The 15,461-nt window shown below is 36.9% G+C and overlaps 1 protein-coding gene across 3 annotated transcripts; it reads right to left on the reverse strand.

Annotated features, from left to right (window-relative positions):
* Positions 1-756: 756 nt before the first annotated feature.
* LOC594082 (solute carrier family 35 member E3) lies at positions 757-14,169 on the reverse strand. 3 transcript variants are annotated; one of them, XM_011682395.2, is made up of 7 exons: positions 13,630-14,169; positions 9,719-9,829; positions 8,613-8,771; positions 7,861-7,943; positions 7,285-7,461; positions 5,734-5,815; positions 757-3,646 (listed from the first exon to the last, which is right to left on the reverse strand). In XM_011682395.2, the coding sequence occupies exons 1-6, from the start codon at positions 14,023-14,025 to the stop codon at positions 5,767-5,769; spliced, it is 975 nt and encodes a 324-aa protein (XP_011680697.2). In that variant the 5' UTR covers positions 14,026-14,169; the 3' UTR covers positions 757-3,646; positions 5,734-5,766. The 3 variants fall into 3 exon arrangements, with proteins under 3 accessions (XP_011680697.2, XP_798626.3, XP_011680698.2); XM_793533.5 differs by lacking the exon at positions 5,734-5,815 and having other exon boundaries at positions 13,630-14,166; XM_011682396.2 differs by lacking the exons at positions 757-3,646; positions 5,734-5,815 and adding an exon at positions 5,004-5,559 and having other exon boundaries at positions 13,630-14,168.
* Between the last annotated feature and the right edge of the window lie 1,292 nt (positions 14,170-15,461).

Here is a 15,461-nt window from a genome sequence, read left to right on the forward strand (position 1 = left end):
TTATATTCCATGTCAGTTTATTTGAACTCTGAACTGAAACTATGTATTATGGGTAAAAAGCGATATATATAAATAAAATTCTTAGATATTGTAAATAGTAAAAATCTAGAGAGTGCGTAGGTCTATATATTAATTGCCCGAAGTATGCTTGTTATGTTATTATTTTCATTAGATTCTATTTAGCATTAAGTGTTTTCACATAATAATGCTCTTTCTTCTGCAAAATACAAATACATATAAATACTGCAATGTGATAACGTCCGCCTTTTGCATTTCTTTGATTTCCAGTATAGTCTTGCAAACGTTCAACGGTGATCTAGCTTGAATAGAAATATGAGTTTTTTTTTACCTCAATTTTAGACATTCATATTAAATCAATGTTGATATTCTCAGCTGCAAAATTCCATATATATGGGACATCAGCAAAAATATGTAAAATATATGATTTTAAAATTAACTAATTAAGCATTTGGCCCTTGATTACTCCATATATATATATTATATTTAATACATTGATGATTTAAGTTAAATCTATATTTGTTGTGGCAGATATAAACAATCGTTTAATTGACATGTTTAAAAGTTTGATTCATATTTATTTTCATACACAAAACTCTTCTAGACTTCAAGACTTCAAAAGAGCAATTAATAATATGTTCAATATAATTGTGTATTTTGACAGTGGTATTCATGATGCACAATTAAAGATTTTCACTTCATACACAACAAAAAATCACACACAAACACAATAGAAACTTGTCTTCAAAGAGTATTCACTTTTTAATACTGTTAATATTCATTACAACCTTGTTACTCGATACCCATATGTTGTATAATCATTGCATAGCATAACTGCATTTATACATGTAAAATATGCAAAGATTCACAAGGGCGAGCCCAATATTTCATGCTACGTGATTATTTACTAATTTAAGTAGATCAGAAAAGGGGACAATGTTATAAAATCTCACATATTGTGCTATTAGATGTCTGAGTGAATTTATGCCCTAGGAGGGCTATCAATTAAATATATGGAAGCAAAAATAAGTAATTTTATTAAACTTTCTAAAACTTGAACTTTCCCCTTAAAATTCGTTTCTGTTTCATCACTTTGAAATATGGTAAACAGGCATCAATATAACACCAGGGTGGTCCTCAAACAAAATGTTAAGCATGTCAAATTGGACGTGTATACAGAGTATGAACTGACGTGTATGCGAAGCTCAAAGTCCCTTGTGACCAGACTCAACAGCTTGCACAAAGGCTCTAGGGTTCTTAGATACACTTTGGTGCAATCTGAGCCATTTTAAAAAGCATTGTCAAACACATTTTATAACTAATATTTCATAGATAATTGTTGTTGAGAACGAATATCAACCTGTAGCTGATTTTCAAATCGTGTTCAATAACAACTTCAAACCCGTCTCTGCTACATGTTTAAACACCTTGTAGACCATCGTGTTATCTCAGAATTTGAGCATGATATATAAATACAAAAAGAAATATTATATATATATTTCCATATTCAAGATCTGTATCAAAATGAAGATTAATTTGTTCCATGATTATCCTTACTATTCTAATTTCCTCACACAGAGACTACACCTAATATGCAACAGGACTGTTTTAATTGTCACCATGATATTTATTAAGTGGCAAAAGTTTAGGTTTTTTACGGACAAGAATGTTGCTGCAATCGTTTATTTTTGTACATTTTATACATAAACAATGTACATGATGAAATAATATCCCAAATTTTGTGACAAGAAGGTTCTTTATAATCCTTCCTTCAAACCCATGAAATCTCATTAGCCCCCGGCCTGATTCTCTCTCCCTATATACTTATCACATACACACACACACACACACACATGTTCACACTCATACCCCTTCTCCTTTAACCTATCTTTTATGTTATCTTTTATCATTCAAATATCTTTTCTCCTCCAAATACTCTCTTTCTTCATATCTCCATCTGTTTCTGAGTAAGAAGCTTAAATATGCTCATCTTTTCACTTGAAATGATTTTATATATAAAACGTTGTATAAATGGGTAATTAATAGTGGTCACAATAGTACCTTAACATTCAAAATCAGGAAATTATTTCAAAATAACAATTACCCTGCACAAGATTTTCTTACCGTGTCATGAGAACTGTACCCTGAATTCGAATCACATTGACTACTCATCCTGAACTAATAAGTGCCCTCTTCATATTATGAAATCTTCCTGAAGTGTATATTTAGTAAAATTACCAAAAGAATCTTTGACAAAGTTTACATTCAATTGATATCTTACAGGGCCAATATATTCAGTTCCATACTTGAGTCAGAAATACTAGTCACATGACTAGCCACACAAATACTTGATACTACACACTTTTGGGGCTTACACAAAATACTGTGAAAAAATAAACAGCTGCATCTTTTGGCTAAGTATTTTACCTTCAGTTACAATAAGTCACAGGCATATAGCAGCAGAATTGAGTCAATTATCTGAAAGCCTTGAAGTGAGTCCACAGAACTTTTAATCAGTACAATACCTGACCTGGCTTAAGCGGAGAACACAGATCAATTATATAACATCACATTACCATACATTGTCACCATTAAGTCAGCTTGCTAAAGTATAAAACATTGATTAATGTATGATCTCTCTAAAAATATATTACATGAAAATAAAGGAAATGACAATGATCTAGCCATTAAAGAAATATGAAGAACAGATACAAATATATGATCAGATAGACAGATAAAATTATTGCTTTCAAGTACTGTTCCATTGAAGTTGAAAATATGTGAAATTTTCAGATGATATCTATGAACAAAGTTTGAGTTTTTGACAAAGCATGCACAATGAACGAAAAATATGTTTTACATACATGTAACTACATTAGGCAAATTCCAAACAGTGAGCCACAAAATCAAACAGCCTGTTTGCGGAAAAAATTAAAGTGACATTTCTGATTGCTTCTCCCAAACTCATACAGGTTTGCAAGGTCAAGAGTAAGCTTCTTGCTGACCAAGTGAATGGTAGTATTGTCCGAGAATTTGACACAAACTGATTAGAATACACTATACATTTACATATTTTTCTAACAAATACTAGTGTTTATTCAATTTAGTTGAGAGTAAGTATTTTGTTATAACTCTGTAGACTTTTCATGGATGAGAAACTACAATTAAAATAGGCAATTTTTCATAATGTGAGCAATTTAATTCATACGTCCTTGTATAGTGATTCGATATGAATTATTTCATTCACCTCTTGAAAACATTGGTGTCTCAATAGTCAGAATGTAAATTGCATATATATATGTATATATTGCATGTTAATCCTACCTAGCAACAACTAATCCATGCAATTTGCACATAATTTTTTGAAACCAGCAACCTTGACAAATTGACATTATGACCTCACATTTCGGTACTCTTTGATTTAGGCAATTTACAGAGCCGTAAGCATTAAATCTGGTTACATTATGAAAATGGCCTTTCGAAAAAAATAACCTCTCCTCTAAAGACAAAGCAATTTAAGTAGTTCAAAGGGATGCAGGTTGCGTAGTATAATGGAAAAGGAAATCTTGAAAATGGGATGTGAGGTAGATAGAAGACTGGTGATATCATCTCTTATCTTTATGTAGACCTACAGCATGTAAAAGAAAGGTGAGAAAAGGGATATAGGGATGGGTGAAGTGCAGTAATTATACAAAGTCTGAAGACAATATGAGATGAGCTTAATGTAAAAAAAGAAAAGAATAAAACACAGCAAAAAGCATGATGAAATTTGCAATGACTGTTATTTTTCCACGAGCTACTATGAATAATATTTCCTTTCCTTTCCTTCTCTTGCTCTATTATCATGCCTTCCCTATCCTCCCCCCCCAAACAAAACAAAAAAAGTAGATAGGTAATGAATAAATAAACAAATAAATACATATATACAAACATAAGTAAATTAATAAATAAATAGTAATACATGTAGTAACAATATTTTGTGAAATCTATAAAATATGACTAACATCAGTGGTGTGTGAAGATGCAGTTCCTAGACTCACATTGCCAATGGCCATGTGAGGGAGACATTTAACATATCATTGCCTTTAACAAAAAAAGTAATACATTGAGAAGACTGTTAGCCATATGTATGTATGTATGTATTGCCTGTGTACAGTCAAATACTAGTGCATATAGGTAATAGGTAAGACGGCAGGTGCATGACTTTGAGTGGTAAAAAAAGGAGAATATAGAGAGAGATTACCAAAAGCATTAACAAGTTAGAAGTGAATGAGTAAATGAGCTAATGAATCAATATAGCCAACCTAAAAAATAAACTGAAATTAGAAGAGGGCCATGATTTTTGTTGGTAGTTAGTCAAAATGCCTTGACTTCATGCTAGAACATAATATGTTTGAGCATCATACCACGTGGTAGGGACTTGGGAAAGTGAATTAATAAAGCTAACTCTCCATAAACATGCATGAACAATATTTCAATCAATAATATCAGCTTTAAAAAGGAGTTTGGTCCTCCACTCCCTCCCCTATAGGTGTTTTTTTTTTTTGAAGTTGAGAAGGCTGCATGCAAATGCTGATGTTTTTGACTATGGCATGTGCAATGTTTAGGACACCTACCCCCAAGGACATTTACCAAGCACAACTAACCTCTAGGAAAATTGTCTGAGTGGTAACTGGGACAATTCTCAAGGGGGTAGCTATCTGGGGATACTAGTTGTCCAGGGGTACTGTACTGGTTATGCAGGACTCAGGTGTGGTCGTTGTAGGCCTGCAGGGTTAGTAGAAGTTGTGCAGGGGAGTGTTTCACAAAGATCCTAAGCTGAACTTAACTCTAAGTTGGACTTAAACATTATGGAGAGCCATTTGTAGCCTTATAATAAAATATATTCAAAAGCAAAAATTCAAGTGTTTTAGACTTTTCATAAATTCCACATGAAGAACATGTAATATACTTGATAATAAAAAAATATAAATGATTTGAATCAAAATTTTATGCCTTTTAAAATAACTTTTACAAAATATTTTCAAAGATTCTAATAGTTTTCCATAACTGTTAGGTCTAACTTAGAGATAACTTCAACTTAGGATCTTTGTGAAACACCCCTCAGGGTGGTAGTAGTCTGAGGGTGGTAGTTGTCAAGGAACAATAGGTGACCAAGTTTGATAGCTGTCCATGGAGAGTAATCGTCCATGTGGTAATTGTCCAGGAAAAGTAGTTGTCCACAGGGTGGTGGTTATCCATCCTGTGACATTGTTGTGCATGGGTAGTAGTTGTCTGACAGTAGCTGTTTCCCAGGGGTAGTTGGCCTGGGGTGGTAGTAGTCCATGACTTTAGTTGTCCGGGGGTAATATTTATCTGGGGTAGTAGCTGTTCACAGATAGTATTTGAACAGCCATAGTAGTTGTCCAGGGGGAGGGGGTATTTATCCAGAAATGGTAGTTTTCCAGGAGTAGCAGTAGTCTGTGGGTAGTAGTTGTGCAGGGGAGTAATTTTCCTGTGGTTCATGGTTGCCAGCCATAGTTGTCCCGGCGAAGTAGTTATCTGGGGGTAATAGTTATCAAGTGATGGTATGAGTTTCCAAGGGGTACTAGTAGTGTGGGGTAGTAATTGTCCAGGTGTGCAAGGGTAGTCCAAGGATGGTAGCTTCGGGGGGAATGGTTTTACTGATAGCTGTGGCAATAAACATGCATAGCACCAAGAAGGCAGGTCACTTACAGGTCAAGAAACATGAAGAATGAGAAGCAGATTTCATCTTGGTAAGAAACTTCTCCTAGATGGATGCGAGTCATCACTGCTACTATATCATAAACCATAGTGAAGAAGAAGTCTGTCATTGACTGGTTTTGGGGTAGTTTGATAGTTTAGGGTTATTACTTTGAAAATAAAGGTTTGAACCCATAGACATGAATGGACATTTCAAGTGAGCACTTTAGTAATTTAACTGTAATGTTATAAATGAAAAATCCCCTATTTTGTCCGTATGAGCATATGTGACTTAATGGTTAGATGTACAGGTAGAACCACAACAGAGAAGAAATTGAACAAACAAATCCAACAAAAGACACTATAGTCCTTACACATGCATGCTCCCCCCGCAATCCAGAAAAAAAGCAAAAGAATTTGAATATCGCGAAATAGTGCAGACATAGAAATCTATAGCTAAAGGAGCAGCAATGGCTCCATTGACATTGAGTTTCATGAAATAATGCAGTGGCTAAACTAAACCAGAAAAACACCTTATGCATGTAAATAGGACACCAACCAAGCATTTATTTATTTTTGTGACAGATAACTACATTCATCTGCATGAATTTTCAGAAATGAAGGAGGCAGAATAAAACAAACAAAAACGAAAAGAAACACTAGGCCATTTTTGCAATGAAACCAAACTTAAAGGAAACCAAAACCTTCATACTAAGTTACTTTTATTGTAAAGTTTAAGATATTTGAAAAATATCAGTGAAAATTTGAACAAAATCGGGCAAGGAATAAGGAAGTAAGAGCTTTTTGAAATGACTAGTCACTAGAGGGTGGTATTCAATTTGATGACATCATCTGTGGACAACTCTCCATGCCTTTTGTACATCAAATTTCATGTTTTTCCTTCTTTCTTGTGATTGAGATAATGTACTCCCCTGAAAGCAAGATATAGAATGCAAAATGATATTCTACTTCACATGTTATGAAGTCGGATCAAGAACACAAATAAATACGAAGAAAACAAAACAATTGTGAAATTTTATGTACAAAAGGCATGGAGAGTTGTTCACAGATGATGTCATCAAATTGAATACCCCCCTCTAGTGACTAGTCATTTCAAAATGCTCTAATTTTCTTATTCCTTGCCCGATTTTGTTCAAATTTTCACTGATTTTATTCAAATCTTTTAAACTTTACAATAAAAGTAACTTAGTGTGAAGGTTTTGATTTCCTTTAATGCATACATCTTTGTGAAGTGCCTTCCTATAAACTATTTCATTCACTCGTTACAAATAATTGAATCTCAATAGTAAGAGTTTAAATTGCATACATTATTTGTTGCTAAGTAGGACAAACATGGCTTACCCTACCTAACATCACATGATATATTCAGTTTGCATTCTGATAGGTCAATGAAATAATTTGCATCAAGGCACTACAAAAAGACGTACTGGTATGCATTAAATTTTGTTGCATTACCAAAACGGTCTATTAATAATAATAATAATAATAATCTGTTTTTTTAAATAGCGCTCAATACACCGATCCAACGATGTGCCTACTTACTGGGATTTAGTTTTCTTTTCTTGCTCTTGTTCGTTTATTTTAAAGTGTGTGTAGAGGACGATCCCACCGAGCGTTAGAACGATGCCGCCGAGCTGATTCAGCGCTAGAGGATCTTGGAACAGGAAGTAACCCCCAAGGAGGGTCAGACAAAACTTTCCATGCCCCACCATATTGTAGCTGTAAGAAGAAGTCATTAAGAGAATTAAGGAAAATCAAATACAAACTAGACACTTTATTTCATTTTTTTTGTGGAACCCCTTTGATATCGGCTTTACATGTACATGTATGCGTATAAAAATATTTTAATGCGTTCCTAGTGGTTCAGACTTGTTAAAGTTCATAGCGCAAAATAATTGAATTGCGAGTGACACAACACTTAACTTTTGCCATTTTTGAAAGTTTCTTGCTTTAAAAATCACCATCCTTCACAAATCCTGAAAGATTTGTATTGCAAAATTTCCTGGTATTACAATAGTTGCCCAAACCAGGAGCATTTTAAAAGTACAGTATTGGATAAATGGCCCTAAAACATGTAGAAAGTATGTAGACTTCTGCACAGTGCACAATAAAGGATACGTTATTGGAGATGTATTTCCGATGATCCAATAGATAGAGAGGTTTACTGAGAAAGCCACACAGCACGATGCCAATACAAGAGCCTGTTTTGTGTAGAACAAACCAGAATAAAGAGAAAGAGAAAAACAGTAGTTTCATTATTCAAAAGTAGCATGCATAAATGTGAAATAGGTACAACATCTTTTTTTCTTTTTCTTAGTACTTACTTGAGCTGTGTCTACAACATTTCATGATTGAAATCTTTATAGTATAGTAAAGAGAATTTCCCAAAAGCGATTTATGTGCATTTACTTGAAAATTCTTGATAGGATCATAGTCTGGGACTCTGGGTATTTGTTTAAAGTCTGCACATGACTGTACAGTATGAATGTTTTGATTTGTTAAGAATTACACAAACAAGAATTCAACTGCAAATGGAATCTCAATGGCATAACTTTACAACAACCCACAATCCATAACATTGTTTTTTAAATACAGATTTAGAGACATTAGGGACTTTTAGATTTGCACAACGACAACTTGAATTGCTACGATCGACGTCCTTATAATGCACTGCCTTGAATGGACGTCACACGTATCAGTCCACGCAAATCTAAAAGTCCCTATTATGTCTTGGGTAACTCTTGGACTACAGTACAATTAAAGTTACCATTCCCAGTATATATAACTAAAGACTTAATATATTGCATTCATAAATATACAATGCATACATCATTGCATAATCAATACAGATCTGCAAAAGTGCAACTTACGTATACTTGTGGAGGCCAACTGCTAAACAAACCCCCTTCTCCTATGATAGGCTCGTGGAACGGGATGATAAAGAGGAGTAGGAATGCTGATAGAGGAGCTTGGTAGTAGAGCAGCTGCATTGAGTTCACCTGGAATTCAGTTTGCTTCCTCCCTACCCACTGAAGGAGGAGAGAAAAGGGGAAAATTGGTTAGAGCAAATCATGAATTCTGGCCACCATATATGCATTTTGACTGTCAATAACTTGATTGCTTAACATAATTGAGAATTGGTACCAGCATTAGGTTGGTGGTTTCAATCAGAAACGACCATGGTGGTTTTAATCAGAAACGACCACAATGTTTATAGTATGTACACTTACTTACGCGGTTTAAAGGCAGGCTGTAGAAGGGATTAGACCACACAGCGAGGTCACTGACAGGTGGCTATATCTCATTAACTCAGCTCTCAATTAACATAAGAAAAAGAGGATCATGGGGAACCAACAGGCACTGATTGGAGAAGTTTTCTATATAGAGGGAGCATGTAGCTACAAGTAGGAAAGTGTGTCTTTAACCAGAGATTGAAACCATGAGTTGGGTTAAATTCAGTTTGAGAATTGAGGCCACTGTGTCGATCAAGATATGCCTTTTCAGACCATACAATTACGATGACACTTGCAACTATCAGGAAGGTGTGCTGTTCTGAAATGTCACCCCCCCCCCCCATCCCTCTCCTACAATGCATGAAGTCTAACCGTAAACGGGATGGACCTCATACCTGCCGACGTCCTGAGAAGTATTGACTTTTCACACACATGTACAAAACAAATGGGAGAAAAATAATTTTGTTGTTCAAATACTTTCTTTTGAATGCAATGCTCCTAAATCACACTATTACCGTAAATGACCATAATAATTCAGTTCTGTAATTTCCAGCTGATTCACAGCTCAAAATCATGTAGAAAAACTGAAGAAACCGCTGCTGATTCTCCTCTGTCGTGTCTCGTTACGATTTATGACCGAATTTGTGTATGCGATGTTCCACAGAGATGTCAACTAAACAATTCCTAAACTATGTTGAAGATCTTGTTATCTTAAGGTTGGTATTCCATGCGTGCTTACTTACCACTTGGTACACTGATGTTACCAGAACTCCAGCGATCGCAAAAACTGTCCCTGTCACGTTGAACTTTACATCAAAGAAGGAATTCACAATGACTCCAACTGTTATAGGAATCTGGAGACAGGGGGGAAATGAAGAAGAAATATGACATACATTACATCTGCAAGAATCTGCAAGAATCTTCAGTATTGAAGGAGGCAGATTACCCATAAGAAGAAGAAGAAGAAGACATACACAATGATAGAAAAGAACTTTTTACCGTGGAATCAACTGTTTGCATAGAACATCAACTCATACAATTTGCAACTCTCCTAGTATAAAAAAAATAGTTATGTTATATTGAGAACTTTTAAATTTTTTTAATTCAGAATTAATATTATTGCATTAACTATTTAAAGTAATAGATCAGAACACACTCACCTTTTCCTGCACATATTATATAGACCTCTATGCACACAAAAAAAGAGATAGCTTTCTCATGCGAAAGATACATTGTTGCAATAATATTGCACTATCACCAATGTTCATTTATGTCAGTTTCAAGTAAAATTGATCTTTGTACCCTTTCTGTCTTTGCTTAGACCCTATAACAGGCGCGGATCCAGGATTTTCCAATAGGGGGGGCCGGAAATTCGAAATTCGCGCAGACCGTTATTTAAACTTACCACTCCTGACAAGGTCATATTAGAAGCACTGTACTTTAATAGTTTACTGGTACCTACAAACGGGCATAATTATTTTGGAAAGGGGACATGCTCACGTCACATCTCTTGTCCGATATCAACATTCCCCGTTTTCAAGTTATGCTCGCGCGCAATTTTTTATGACATTTCCATCAGTGGGGGCTGAAGCCTCTTGCCCCAATATCTATTTCCTGGTTTAATAATTTGGCGAGTGAGCGAAGCGAGAGAGCGGAAATTTGAGCTTATGTATGTTGTGAAAAGTGTGAATTGTCACCAAAATATACGAGATAAGATATAACAAATGCATATTGGTAATTTTTTAATTTTCGGGGAAAGAGAGGCTGCAACACCATCCCGCATCAACTGCAGGTGTTTTGAAATCAAATCAGACTCCCCCAAAAAGTATTAACCAAAACGCACAAATCCAGTTTCAAAAATCTAAAAAAATGTCAGCTTCAGAGGGGGGCACATCACCCCTCAGACTCCCTCTAAAAGTATTAACCGAATCGCACGAATCTAAGTAAAAAAAAAAATCAGCTTCAGAGCTAGAGAGGAACCCCCCCTCCCCACACACACACACACACACGCACACACACACACACACACACCCCCTGTGCGCGCAAGCGTGAAATTAACGCTGGCGCTATTGCGTAAGCAGGGGCGGCGGAGCTATTTCCAAAGTGGCAAGCACCAACAAAAAAGGGCACCTACAAAGCGAAATCTCAAAGCGAAAATATACATTTTTTAGACATTGGTATATACCCTTTCATTGTGATCCCATTATCAGGGACGATTTCAATATTTGTTTTTCTTTATATATCATCCAAGTTATTGCTTAAGCATCACACTTTTGGCTGAGTGTGATTGTCTGAATATTCATTTGCGAGCGAGCAAAGCGAGCAAGAAAAAAATGTAAGATCTGTGAGGTCGCAGAGTGAAAAATTACATCTTATAAAGAGGAAAAAACCAAATCATGATGGGGTTATAAGCATCACGGAAGACTGAAAAAACATTTGTTTTAAAGTGACATATAATTGTATCATCTATAAATGCGAGCGAGCGAGCAAGCTTTAGGGGAAATTACTCTTAGTCGCTTTAAATTAGGTGCAAGACTAATGATGAGCAGGTTAGGGGGGCACGTGTACAAGACTCCCGGCAACAGCAAATTATTTACACAATTTCTTGCTGTCTGCTGCCTCGAGATCACTGGAGCGAAGAAAGGTAACATACAGCAAGAATCCCTATTCAGTGAAGGATTTATCCCTTTTATTATTAATGACTCCCAACAAAGGCTCTCCCCCTGCAAAATTGGAGAGAGTTTTATGTAGTTTAAGCTTCTAAGAACCACGCCCGTGGACCTTTTATTATTTACACAAAGGTAAAAGTGTATAGCAAGAATCCCTATTCAGTGAAGGATTCATCCTTTTTATGCAGATGCTTCTTCTACCATTCTTGACCAGAAGTGCGTTTCAAACTCAATGATATGGGCATCATCCCATTGAATGTTGTGTCCAGTGTTACGGGTTTGTTTTGCTACTTGCTGCCTAATCTGAGGGCTCTGTTGTGCTCTTTAAAAAGAGGACAGAATAGGGGTGGCGCAATTTAAATATCAAGGAATGTATTAAAAGAGTTTATTTCTAACATGAAATGAAAGAGCTATTTGACTTTCAAGAGCGATAAAAACTCTAATCCATCCCTTGAAATTTAAATTGCACTGCCCCCATTCAGTGTGCCATTTTCAAAGAGCACAAAAAGGCTTCAGATTGAAGATTCTATCTCATAAAATTGTCTATAAGAGAGAAAGAGAGTTTATTTCAAGAGAAAAAATGAAATGAAAGGGCTATTTGACAAGAGCCCTTTCATTTCATTTTAGAAATAACCTCTCTTCCTCTCTTATAGACAATTTTCTCTCTTGAAAGTCAATAACCCTTTCATTTCAATTTAGAAATAACCTCTTTTTTTCTCCTAAAGACAATTTCTCTCTTGAAAAGGCTCTGCCAGACCCCTCAAGCTCTGCCATGTTGTATGGATCCATTAGAAAGCAAAATAAGCCCACTCAATAATTGATATATATTAAAACGTCATAGCGATTCATCCAAATAAGAAATCCACGTCAGAGGCATTTTGAAAGTTTTAAGAAAATTCTTTCAAATTCCAGGATATTGGGTGTTCTTTTTCAGGAAACTCTATTTAAACGAGTGGAAGCACTGGAGGTTCTCTTTTTTTTAAACTGTAACAATTCTCCTTGGATCAGATATAGACCAAAAACAAGCCTCATTATCTTCAGTATACAAGTGTCATTTCGGACCTTACAGCTTTCATAGAAATCGCTTCTGGACCGTCAAAGAAAAAGTTTGAGAACCCCTGGTCTACGCATTATACACATCAGGACCAACTTGACAACCCCCCCCCCCCCCCCACCCTGCGTACATGTATGCGCCTTCATGTGCATCCCTTCCTCCTTATTCCCTTATCCATCATTACCGTCACTACCATTTGAGTAGGGCCGGCCCCCTCCTTAATAACGACTCCCAAGCCATCAAGAATGACCCCATAATTTAAAGATTACCATTCTGCCGTTCTTTGGAGGGGCCGGGCGCGGCCTTTTCAGAAGTGTTTCTACACTAACCTTTTCATGCACTCCGGCTTAACATAAACAAGCATGCTAAGATTGCTTTAAAAAAAATCATAATTTCGACTCAGTTTCGCATAACCTAAAAATAAGAATACGGCCAGTCACCCCTCCCCCCCCCTCCCCTCAATGCATCCGCCTTCACGCACCCCCCTTCCCCTTGTCTTTCCCTTATTCGTCGTTACTGTCACTAATTTTTAGTGCCATTTCGCTGTCTTTCTTTCTCCCTGGCTCCTCTCTTCTTTTTCTTTCCTCTTTTTTGAACTCTCTCTCTTTTCTTTACTTTTTTGTTCTGTTTTCTTTTATCTTCTCCTTTTCCCCCCTTTTTTCCCTTCTTTTTTTCTTCCTCTTTTTTCCTTCTCAATTTTTTGCTTCGTCAATAGGGGGGCCGTTTCGGCCCACCCCTGGATCCGCCACTGCCTATAATATTATTCAATTGAAATATTAAAAAGGGCAATTTTTTTGACAAGAATGCAGTGAATTGCTTTTATTTCTCAACCATCTTCCCAATAATAATGCTTCCCTCTTGTGATTCAATTTCAGTGATTCAATCAACAGGGACAAAGTCAACAGAACGTCCCAATGAATTTTGTACTCACCAATGTCAGTTTTACTCTTGTTGAATAAGTTTTCTGATAAAGTATAGTCTGGATGAGTAGAATACAAGGTGTCGTCATCGACTTGGCTAACTGGTACGTGCCCACGGTGTTATTCTGTAAAGAAAGGTTCGTAAAGACCACAAATCCACAGAAAGTTAAGCTCAGTGGTAACACATTCATGATGGGGATGCTTTTCCTGTTGAACAACCCCAATCTCAGGCACGCAGCCAGGCCGAGACCCGTCATGAGAAAGTGAAGAAAAGTGAGAGTGATGTTTGGGAATCCATAATTCCGATACAGCCATTTGTTCAAGAAAACGATGAGGATCGACGAGCAGAGGTTGATGGCAAGTGAAATCAGGACGAGATTTTGGCTTGGCTTGCGAGAGCCCAACATTTTGAGGAGGAGTGCATACACCAGACTTTCCAAAGTTGATACGTGTACAGTTATGGGCTCTCAGCTCAGCTCCACGACGATTGTGCGCTTCAATGGTTTTCAACGCCGAAGTTTCGGCCAAACCAACTCCCGCGCGCGCGCTGTGTCGCTGCTTTGTACACGTGAAGTGGGATGGGCATGGATCATAGAGATATATACTTAATAATGGCATGGATCATTGTACTACAATCTCTATGGCATAAAAGCATTTCAAACGAAAATTTGTGTATGGTACGCGGAGTGTGAAATTAAATGAGACATTTTGTTTTGCTGCTTATTGTTAGATTTTCATTCATTTTGTTTTAGAGAGAGAGAGAGAGAAAGAACTGATTTCTACAATAATCTCAACAGTGTGACATGATGTGTAAAAAAAGGGATAAAAACCTGTCGCAAAATATTGACAAGTCTCAATTACCCAGTTTTGAACTCTTAGCATCAATATAACGTATTCACATTTAACATTTTACAATTGGCCATAAATTCATCTCACAACCAGGGAAATATGTCTTCTCCCTGTCAAAACTATACATTAATTTGCATTTTCTATGCAGCAGGGGCGGCGATTTCTTTTCATGACTGGGGGGGGGGGGGGATGCGAGGAAAAATTTGTATTCCGTTGGTATCACCAGTGGCAAAATGAGCAAAATCCTTTTAATTTTTTTGGAGGGGAGGGGGGCAGAAAAAAAAATTGCGTCACCACCACTCTTACGGGGGTCAAGGGCGGAGCCCCCGGAAGCTCAGGGGTTTTAGGCATTTTATTACGTTCAGATGAGCATATATTTTACACCTTATTAGTGAAACTGGCAGGTCACTAATTGTGGGGTTCAGGGGGCTGAGCCTCATGAAGCTCAAAGGCTTTACAGCCTTTAGGCGTTAAATACCGGCAGATGAGCATTCAGGGGCCATTGGTGGGGTCCAGAGCCCCCGGAAGCTAGGGGTTTTAGGCAGTTAATTACAGCCAGATGAACATATTTGATACCTTATTTGTGACACTGGAGGGACAATAGTTGGCGTGGGGTCCAAGGGCGGAGCCCCAAACATTTCAGGGGTTTAGGCATTAAATTACGGTCAGATAAGCATCCAGGGGCCCATCATATTATCTGACCGTAATTTAATGCCTAAAGGCTGTAAAGCCTCTGAGCTTCAGGGGTCCAGGGAGCAAAGTCTCCGCAAGCTCAGATGTTTTAGGTCTTTAATTAAGGTCAGATGAGCATATTTTGATTCCTTATTTGTGACACTGGCAGGCCACTATTCTTTCTTTCTTTCCATTATCTTTGACATACTTTTTTTTAAAGTGGGGGGGGGGGGGGGCTCGAGCCCAGGAGCCCTGCCGTTCCGTGGGCCTTGACATGTAGGCTTCTTAATAAGCATATGTTTTGCCTGACTGTAAATTTGGG

Source organism: Strongylocentrotus purpuratus, unplaced genomic scaffold (genome assembly GCF_000002235.5).
Source record: "Strongylocentrotus purpuratus isolate Spur 01 unplaced genomic scaffold, Spur_5.0 spur5_scaffold_14, whole genome shotgun sequence".
Taxonomy (NCBI): Eukaryota; Metazoa; Echinodermata; class Echinoidea; order Camarodonta; family Strongylocentrotidae; genus Strongylocentrotus; species Strongylocentrotus purpuratus.

What these genes read in the sequence shown, in the direction of transcription:
- LOC594082 (XM_011682395.2), bottom strand. Translation starts at nt 14,025, where the DNA reads ATGTTGGGCTCTCGCAAGCCAAGCCAAAATCTCGTCCTGATTTCACTT. An exon ending in GGAAATACATCTCCAATAAC is followed by an intron (nt 7,462 to 7,860) that starts GTATCCTTTATT and finishes TTCTTCTTACAG; the next exon opens with CTACAATATGGTGGGGCATG. An exon ending in GAAAAGAAAACTAAATCCCA is followed by an intron (nt 5,816 to 7,284) that starts GTAAGTAGGCAC and finishes TTTATGATATAG; the next exon opens with TAGCAGTGATGACTCGCATC.